We start from the raw sequence: 10,000 nt of genomic DNA, 5'->3' as shown, positions 1-10,000 counted from the left end.
AAAAGGAATGCAAAATAAACTTTAACTGTTTGAATCACCACATAAAGATATGTAAGATACTCAAGATTTACAGTATGTGCATCTTTTGAGAGACATGCAGGTCAGCTCTTCGCTTTCCCATTAAATTTGTAAAGAAGAAAGAGAAGTCGAATGCCACTGCCGATTTCTATTGCACCTGCGCGCGCACGCACGCACACACGCGCGCTCGAACACACACACACACACCACACACACATATATATATATATATATATATACATATATATATATATATATATTACAAGAGATTGACACTCATAACTCAGCTTTTGTAGCAGTTTCTTTTACAAATTAAATGCAAAGTATATGAAACTTTTACTACTACTACTACTATTAATTATTTGATAGTGACTTTAGAATTTAAAAAATAATAATAGCTATGATCGAGTCAAACTCATGCATTTGAAAACCTGATTGAAAGGTTTCTTAGCATAGAGAGAGAGAGAGAGAGAGAGAGAGAGAGAGAGAGAGAGAGAGAGAGAATTAGTTAACAGACATAGACTAGCGATTCATAGAAATTCTCCACTTTTAAATCAGACAAGCAGGATAAGAAATTTCTCTCCAACCAAAATGAGCAAAACTAAAACACAGGTGGAATCGAAGTTGAATGGAGAGTAGAAGGTGGAGGAGGACAGAGAGAGGAGGAGGAGGAGTTGAACTCTCTCCTGCTATGCTAATTGTAGAGGAAATAGCAACAGAGAGCTGACCAGGGTTCCTCAACGGTTAAAGAAAGATGGTCTCTCTCTCTCTCTCTCTCTCTCTCTCTCTCTCTCTCTCTCTCTCTTCTGGTAGTAGATTCCATTTCAGATGGCGCTCAGTCAGTTTATGACCTTTTGGTTCTGGTTTAGTTTGGGATAAATTAATATTTATTTCTTGAAAAAACGGAACCAGAGAACATTAGTTAATTGCTGTATCTCATTGTCTCTTTATTAATGAAGTGTAAATGATAACGCTCTCATTAAAAATAATCATCTAGCTTGATTATGTTAATAATTTAGTTAAATCGTTGATATCACATGATATAGCTTCTCAAAAAATGGTTACAAAATGAATGATTAACAGAGTTCACTTAACTGTAAATTGATTCAGATCATTATCAAACGGCCATAGAAAAATATATTGAATTAATCTAAGATTCGAGGCTAACACAGCAGTTCCCAGCTCAGAATTATGTATCTTTAAGGAGACTTGATTGCATATTAAATGAGTGTTTAAAGTTGTCAATGTACACACCAATTCAAATAATTGAATACTAATAGAAAAGAAACCTGTTATTTTCTAATATCTATAAAGATAGCTTTAATCACATTTTCTACTTAGCATTTAGCATTTCTTGTATGTCAACCCAAACTCAAATTATTCTGAATTATGTAAAATCTTCAAGAATTTCAAAGTTTCCAGCCTTTGATCTGTAAAAATCTCACTAATTCTATAATCCATGCATCGTACCCACATGCGTATGCAAAGTACAAAAGCGTGTGGTGCATTTGACGAACGCTCCTTCACAAAAATAAGAAGCTTACGATAGCATATCAAGCAAATGCCGCACCCCAAAATGCGGTGTTGTAGAAAGATGGACACAAGATGGGAGGTTCATAAATAATTCCTCCTTGAATAACTTCCCAGAAATCTTCACATCCTACCAACAATATCCCTACCCCCCCCCCCCCCCCAACCCTCACCGCCCAATACCAGATCTATAAAAGTCCTCGACGATTCGCCCATTCACGTCCACTTAATATCAAGATGACGTTCGCAAGCTATGGTAGGACTTCCAGCCTTACCCCCCGCCGCCTACTTATTCATTGTCGCCGGACACCTGGGAATAAGGACACCCAGACACTACAAGCGCTTCTGAGACATCCTGGTAACTCATCAGAACGTATTGCTTCCATGGCTAAAATTGGTACAGCTCCGTTCGAGTTTTGGATTTTGATTAAGGGATGTTGATATTCCTCTTTATCCTTCTTGGTGATTTTTTCACTATTTGGTCTCGAGGTTAGATCTATAGAGCCGTTTCATTATTTGATACAAAATACGTTCTGGAAGTCATGTATTGGATTCATCTTCTAAAATTGATGATACATAACAATAATTAGATCTACGGAAAATTATATACAGTATAAAAGAGATAAAGAGACTAACAGAAAGGCCAATACAAACAAAATAATTAGTGACTATAGCGTTGAAAGAAAAATTAATCATCCAATGGTGAAGATCAACAACTTTTATAGAGGGAGAGGGAAAAAAAAAACCACACACACACACACACACACACACACCACCTCCCACTATGGGTTCTGACAGCAGCAGCGACCTCCATAACAGATTACCGTAAGATAAGTCTTCCTAAGAGAACTAAAAACAGTAAAAAAATAAAATAAAAAAAAAACCCTTGACCGGACAAAACTGGACGATGACGTCAAGTGTCATCTGAAACCTTATGCTGGTGATATCTGGCCATTTCCGGACCTTCCGATTGAGCTACACTCTTCTTTTCCACACTTTTATGGAATTTGGCCACAAAGGAATGAATGTCTCTCGATGGTATCAGGGCCAACGAAGATGACGTACGTGTCCCATTCATAATCCTGGGACTGGCACATTTGAGCATTTTGGTCTATTCACTTCGAGGTAAACATTTGGTTACATACATACGACACGCAGACAAAAACATACAGTGAGTCTGATGCATACATACTGTATATACATACATGTGCAAAGGAAACGTAAAAGGTTTGATGTATACATCCATACATGTATAAAAAATAATACGTAAACATATATAAATAGAAAACACAAATATAAATGTTTGCTAATAATGGAAATTTAATTTCCTAACCTATTATTGTTGCAAAGAATCGCGTAATGAAAAATAAAAAATGTAATCGTGAATGTAAATATTATTTTAAAAATAACTGTCTGGGCAAAATTTTTACTTGAATCAACAAAGAAGTTCAACATTGAACACCTAATTAAATCTACCACCTTGTAAGAGAGTTTTAACAGAAAATATATACGTCACATACTAAAGAGGTGCATGGCATCAATATCAACACTATCAAAATATGACATTGAAGTAAGAAAAGAAGTCAGACTAAGCAGACATCCTTTATGTAAACGATTAATACATTTAAATGTGAAGTGCAGTAGACGTAGAGTCTTCTCCTGCTTTCCTTATACTTTAAGTTTTGAACACCAAAATGTATAGTAAACAGACATCTTGCTCCACTCACGTTTTGCATCGTCAAATTTGTTTGTTTACTTACCGTAGTCTGTATCAGTGACCGGACTTTCCCTTCTGTAAACAATGTGGAAACCCTCCGATTCGCTCTCTCTTCGTCTTCTAAGAAGTGTTAGTCCATCGGGCAGCGATTCGTTGACGTTGCTGTTGCTTCTGCAATGAGCGGAAAAAGGTATGTATGAATTCTTTATTTCAGTCTACACGTACATACATACATACACACACACATATATATATATATATATATATACATATATATATGTATTATGTATATAATATATATATATATACATACATACATATATATGTACACACACACATAAATATATATATATATAAAAGAGAAAGCGAGATGAACTTAAAAAAGTTTACAAGTATCAAAACCAGAGTTTACTTGAGTTGTAGAAACAGCCTAACTTTCGTTGCGTTCCTTACCTTTGACTCTCGAGTTCCAGTAAGGATCCCATTGCCGATGCTGGTCCTGTTACTTCTGGCGTCATTGATGCTCCTCCTTCGAGGGGTAAGCCGTCGCTGAAGACCATCTCATCCTCCATGTTCTCTAGGTCGTCCATGAAGATTTCATCGTCGGGTGGAAGAAGTTCGTTTAGCTGAGCCTCGTCTTCTCCATTGGCAACGGCCAGATCAAAGCAACGGGGGAGGAAGTGGCCGGACCACCAGGTCCTCGCCAATCGTACCATCCTGAAGAAGAAGATGATTTAGATAACTTTGTTTCGAGTCGCTATCTGATGAATGTCGCTTGCAGGCTGACATAAGTCTCTTTTTTTATAGTTTATTTATGAAATATCTATCTTAATGTAGTTACTAATTCTAAAATTAGTTATCTTGATTGTTCATTAGCTCTCTTATAGGTTATTTATATCGTTATTTCCTTTCTTCACAGGTCTATTTTTCCTTTTTGGAGCCCTTGGGCTTATAGCATCCTGCTTATTTAATTAAGGTTATAGCTTAGCTATTAATAATAATAATAATAATATATAATAATAATAATAAAAATAATAATAATAATAATAACAAACGTGACTTGCGATTAATTTTCACGTCAAGTCATTTATCGTTTACTGAAAAAAGTTCTGTATGGGTTTACCCCAAGAATACCAAAGGGATTTACGGCATACACGTTTTCTACGTCTTGTTGTCATTAAACTAAGTATTTTGCAGGGACGATATCTCAAAAACGTTACTGCCACTAAAATGGTATTTTCAAATGAATAAGATGCAGATTGTTGCTAACATTCAAAATATATGATAACTACTACAGTTCAAAGATGGAATCAGAAGAAACTAGGCACTATAAATATAAATATATCTATATCTATCTATCTATCTCTCTCTCTCTCTCTCTCTCTCTCTCTCTCTCTCTCTCTATATATATATATATATATTATATATATATACACACACACACACACATATATATATATATATATATATATACATATATTAGTATTTGAGTACCAATATGAACAGCTCTTTTATTTTATGAGAACCTTCCATAATTACTAAAACTCAGTTAAGCTAGCAATGGATGAATAAAACAAGTGAAGTTTTCTTCATAGTATACATTTTTGAATAGCATTGTATATGCTGCACCCATTTTCTTAAAACAAAAGACAAAGATTCAGCTAGAAATTATATTTACTTTTGAAGATACAAATGAGAGAGAGAGAGAGAGAGAGAGAGAGAGAGAGAGAGAGAGAGAGACTTCAACTACACAGCTATTGAAAAACTATGTTCGGATTGTCTTCGGTTAGATCCGGGAAGGGCTAGACAGGTTTGAAGAGGATGGCTAAAACTTTTATTTATATTATGGAAGGTTGGCAGAAGGGATAAAAAGGAGAGAGACAGAAGGAAAGGAAAAAACAAGATCTAGCAAACAGAAAAATGAGCATAAAGAAGTGAAAAACAGGAAAAGATAAAGGCCGGTAAAGGTACAATATGATGACTAGGTTTTTAAAATGCAATTTACAAATCTACCCAAATTTTTATTTTATATAATCGTTAGTTCATGAAAACGGAAATTAATTAATGTTCTATCTTTCGTTATATTGTGTAATCTATATGGACGGTAAACCAACAAACATTTTAAATATACTCGCATTAGTGATACAATTGACAGAACGTAGCCAATGGTATTCGTTTGCAACTGCAGTTCTTAGATTATGCCCTCGGTTTTTCATATTACTTTCTCATTCCTTATTAATTTCCATTACTTAATGTTCCCATAAAATCATGCAGGAAATAATTCTTATCCTGAATAAACATAATGAACGCACGGATTGCATTTCATTTTTGGTAAAGAAAAACAACATGCAATTATTTCCATCACGAGAAGAACAAAATGCTATGTCGTTAGGAGGCTAACGGCTTCTAGATGGATATAATTTTTTTAATACCAAATCTTGTCACACGACCTTCCTGTTGCCTCACAGATCACGTACATCCTTGTGGTGAGGATAAGGCCCTGAGTGAAGGGATAATATAGAAGGATAGGAGGGGTGGGGTGGGGCGGGAGTAGTACCCTGGAGTGGGTGGGTGGTGAGGATGCACAGACTGAGGGGCTCAATCCTACATCCATTGCATGGACCCCGGAGTGATTCTAAGGACCCACGGTCAAGGTTGACACGTTCCTAAGCTTTTCGCTCCTTCTTTTCTTCTTCACCTTTTTTATTCTTTTGATTTATCAGCATAATCACCAACAGGGGGTTGCCGTCACGTACTCTTCTTCTTCTTCTTCTTCTTCTAAAGGCGTTGATATTCCCAGCGCCCATAATTATCTATTCCGCCACTTGGATGTTGTTAATGCATTGTGCTTCTTCAATGAAATAATGCTTATGAATGCTTCCCTTTATACAACCTTTTCAAATAAATTATCATACTGTTGAGGTATTGTTATAAGCTAGCTTATTGCTCAGACACTGGAGACTTACCAGCTGAAGGGCGCCCGTAACTCCGTGATGGGAGACTAGGATCGCCGCCAAGGCCTCTTCGTCTTGATGAGGGATCCCGACGTCTTCATCCTACAGCAAAGGGATTACAGAACAATAGAATTATATAGTCATGTTTAGTCAAAGGGGGATTAATGAAAAATATTGTTATGAATAAAGTTTTTGAACGAAATCAATCTTAATGAGTAGAATCAAAATAAACTAAGAAGATAGAACATACCAATATAAGCAATTTGTCTTCGTCCAAACTCACTGTTAGCACAATATCAACGCGACAATAAGGAAGCGATGTGCCAATGTCAGTATTGATAAACCGAAGCCATTAGAATATCAATAGGAAAACGATATACCAAACAGGGACACCGCCTGCGTAAACAACAGCCACAAGGCCTTCTTAGGGGGGATACTTACGTAACTGGAAGGCGTGACCATGACCCCGCCTAAGTCGTCGTGATCAGCATAAAACAGCGGGACGGGTCGGGCCAGGTCAGCGTTAGGGCGCAAGTTTAGCACTCTTGTTGACCCGAGCGCTTTGAGGTGGACCGTCCGCATGGGGTCTCCCGAAACGCTTCGTTTTAGCCGTGACCGCAGTCTTACTACATCGTAAATTAGGAACTGAAAGGAGAGACGGGGAATGAAGTAGGAGTAGCATGGTTGGATTGCTATAAAGATGGCATGACAATGGAAAGAGAAAAGAAACAGTAATCACGAGTTTTGCTGATTTTGTAAAGAGAACACACAAGAATGTTACATAAAGTAAAGCATCGAAATATTTAAAACAATTGAAGACACACCCTACAAATAAGAAAATAAACAAAGAATATCAATTAAATAATTATTAAATACATAAACAAAGAAGTGTACAAACACAAAGAAAAATTAATAGTCTTGATCAGTGACAATAAATCATAATTAAAATAATTCCCCACTCATTCTACTCATGTGAATATGTTTGCAAAACACGAAACCCTGACCTTTCACTACCAAAGAAAAAAAAAGAAAAAAAAAACCGGTAACTCAGAGTTACGAGTTACTCGGTACGAATAAAAAATTCACACGGCGATAAAAATTACAGGTAATTAAATGTGGTTGTTCCAAAAATCTGACCCGTCATTTCTTAGGTAATGAGAAAGGAGAGGGAAGGGCCCAGGACAAGTAAACAGGTTATAATCTACACCGCAGAAACCAAAGGTTCGCACACCAGGTCACAATGAAGGTTAAAATGATTATGTTTGCATCGGTACCCAATACCTAGTCTTGATTCATTGAGCAGTAAGGGAAACCTTATTTATCTTTTTCCAAAAGTTCCTTGCAGGGTCTTGAACAGAGATATAGCTTGAAGAGTACACACATTTTTTGGTATAATTTTACTTCTAACAGTCGTGTTCCACAATTACTTAAAATAAAAAGAAAAATAATTTTATGATCTGACAAACTGAAAGAGAATCGATTCGTCAACATGCGTTCCATTAAAGTAATACTGTCCAAAGCAAAACTAACAAGCTTTGAAAAATAAAAACGAAAAAAAAAAAATCAAACGCTTGCAAATATCTTTAACGCGGATAACTTGGATATTCAACCAATTTTCCCCTAATGCAATATTAAATCCATAGATCAAAAGAAATATGTGAGCCATCTAATGAACCTAAAATGGAGAAAAAAGTCACATCATACGAAACCCTTATAATGGAATACTCTCTTTGGCAAATAAGATTGTGAAAAATCTTAAAAAACGGAAGGGGAATGTAACTGATAGTGCTTTTGCATTACAAAGAAAGCAAGGACGATAAACCCTACCTTAACAAAGCTCAGCATTAGTCAAAACATAAAAGAAGAAGGCGTAGAAATAGCTGCTATGTAGCGCAAATTAATTTTCTATCATATCTTTTTCCGTTTGTGTAATAATAACAATAATTTGATAGTTTCTCTTTCTTTGCAACACCTATCGAAAAAATGCCCTTCTACCAAACGACGGCAGCACACCTTTCGTTATCTATCCTTAAGCCCTTTCTTTCTTGTAAGGCCAAGTTAATGACAGCATTAACCTCCTCTACATGCGATGCAGCCATGACGCCTTTTCTTTCATTTCTTCTCCGTGACGCCAGCTTAAGGTCAAGATAAGTGAATGAATCAGACGCGGTCGCCCTTCTCGTGTGTGCGTGTACTACCTGTTGCAGATAAACGTCGCGATTTTTTTCCTGATTATCGAAACGGCAGATTGTAGAGAATGACGATAAATCATGAAGCGTCGAGAGTCGCTTTCTCCCAAGTCCTTGAGATGACTACAGGATCTAATAAAACCTGACCAGGATCTTCTTGAGCGTTGCTGGCGCCTCCCGCAGGTTCCTATCATTCTGTCGCACCTCTATGGGAGAGGAACCACAGCTCTTTAGTTGGGCTACGTGACACAGCATTAATTGGTTTCCGTTTGTATTTTTTCTGGCGATTTGTTTTTACTAACTAAATATTCTAATTTCAAAATTGTTTACATTTCAGTGTCGTTCGTAGTGCCAATTCGAATGGTTTTCACATTCATATATCTTCATCGAGACGTTTGTATCATAGGAATAAAGAAAACTTCTTGACGTAAATATTTTTGCTTATAAATTTCATGCCATTCATCATTAGGTTTTGATTACCACTAATAATATCGACTCAAAATTTCGCATTAACCTTCTTAACTGATCAAGAAACCTCAAGTAACTCAAAAGAGACTTAAAATGTTATCACTATCGCCTGGAACGGAACTCAAGGGACGTCTGACTTAAGTATCAACATTACGAAGGCAAACGTCAATTTTAATATTCCATTGTGTGTAACTTTATGCTTGATTCAGAGTCTGCTACCGCTAACGTATGCAAATCCGCTCACTTTATAGAGACTCAGAGATGTAATTTCAATCTAATATTCGTTCTCCGTAGTGATTTTCAATGTCTTTTCCGGCGATTTCAAGGAACATAAAATATTCAGAGCGATTGTATGGCTACTTATGCTAAGAGTAAAAGTTTTATGGTGAAAGATTGGTATTTCTTTTAACTCAAAATTCTTTCTTTGTAAAACGATTGGGAAAAACTACAATGAATCAGTCTAGAGATGAATTTAACTTGAGGATTTTGTTTTCGAACGAGAAATCAAAAAGAAAATGGATACTTTGTATGAATATTGTTTTAAAACGATAAGTAATTTGTATGAAATTTGTAAGAATATATACCATAAGTTGAGATCAAATCCCGTGTTTAAAACCTGCATTATTTTCATGTATTCCCAACCGGTTTCTCATTAATGTCAAGCTACTGCACTACGTCTACCTTTATCCCTTTTTTTCAATTTTTATTCTATTCTAATGTGGCCATTTCTCTCTCACTCTCTCTCTCTCTCTCTCTCTCTCTCTCTCTCTCTCTCTACCCACTGACACTTGACCCCACATCCGGCAGACCCCACACGCAGAGCTTTTGTTTACATTCTTGTGCAGTTACCTATTTCCAGGATATGAGAAACGTGGACTTTGTTGTGGTGGGTCGGACATTGTGACAGGAGTCCGTAGGATGGGGAGGGGGGGGGGGCCGCTAGTAATCGCGGATTAGCGCAGATAACGCATGAAGGAAAAGAAAAATGCCAAGTCAAAAATTTTGTTGGGTACGGTTAGTGATGAGGTACACAGGGTATGTGATTCTGACGAAGACGAGAGAGAGAGAGAGAGAGAGAGAGAGAGAGAGAGAGAGAGAGAGAGAATTGATTGGTTGGTAAACAG

At 36.6% G+C, this 10,000-nt stretch overlaps 1 protein-coding gene across 1 annotated transcript in view; it reads right to left on the bottom strand.

Moving 5' to 3' along the window:
* The window catches only part of LOC137627239 (A disintegrin and metalloproteinase with thrombospondin motifs like), a 69,243-nt gene that overhangs the window by 18,942 nt on the left and 40,301 nt on the right, over positions 1-10,000 (bottom strand). The window contains 6 exon segments of the mRNA XM_068358323.1: positions 3,309-3,436; positions 3,719-3,927; positions 3,929-3,982; positions 6,232-6,321; positions 6,661-6,855; positions 6,857-6,864. Of these exon segments, the coding sequence (XP_068214424.1) occupies positions 3,309-3,436; positions 3,719-3,927; positions 3,929-3,982; positions 6,232-6,321; positions 6,661-6,855; positions 6,857-6,864 (684 nt within the window).

This window comes from Palaemon carinicauda, chromosome 2 (genome assembly GCF_036898095.1).
Source record: "Palaemon carinicauda isolate YSFRI2023 chromosome 2, ASM3689809v2, whole genome shotgun sequence".
Lineage (NCBI taxonomy): Eukaryota > Metazoa > Arthropoda > Malacostraca > Decapoda > Palaemonidae > Palaemon > Palaemon carinicauda.
This window is presented reverse-complemented; position numbering and strand designations above follow the sequence as displayed.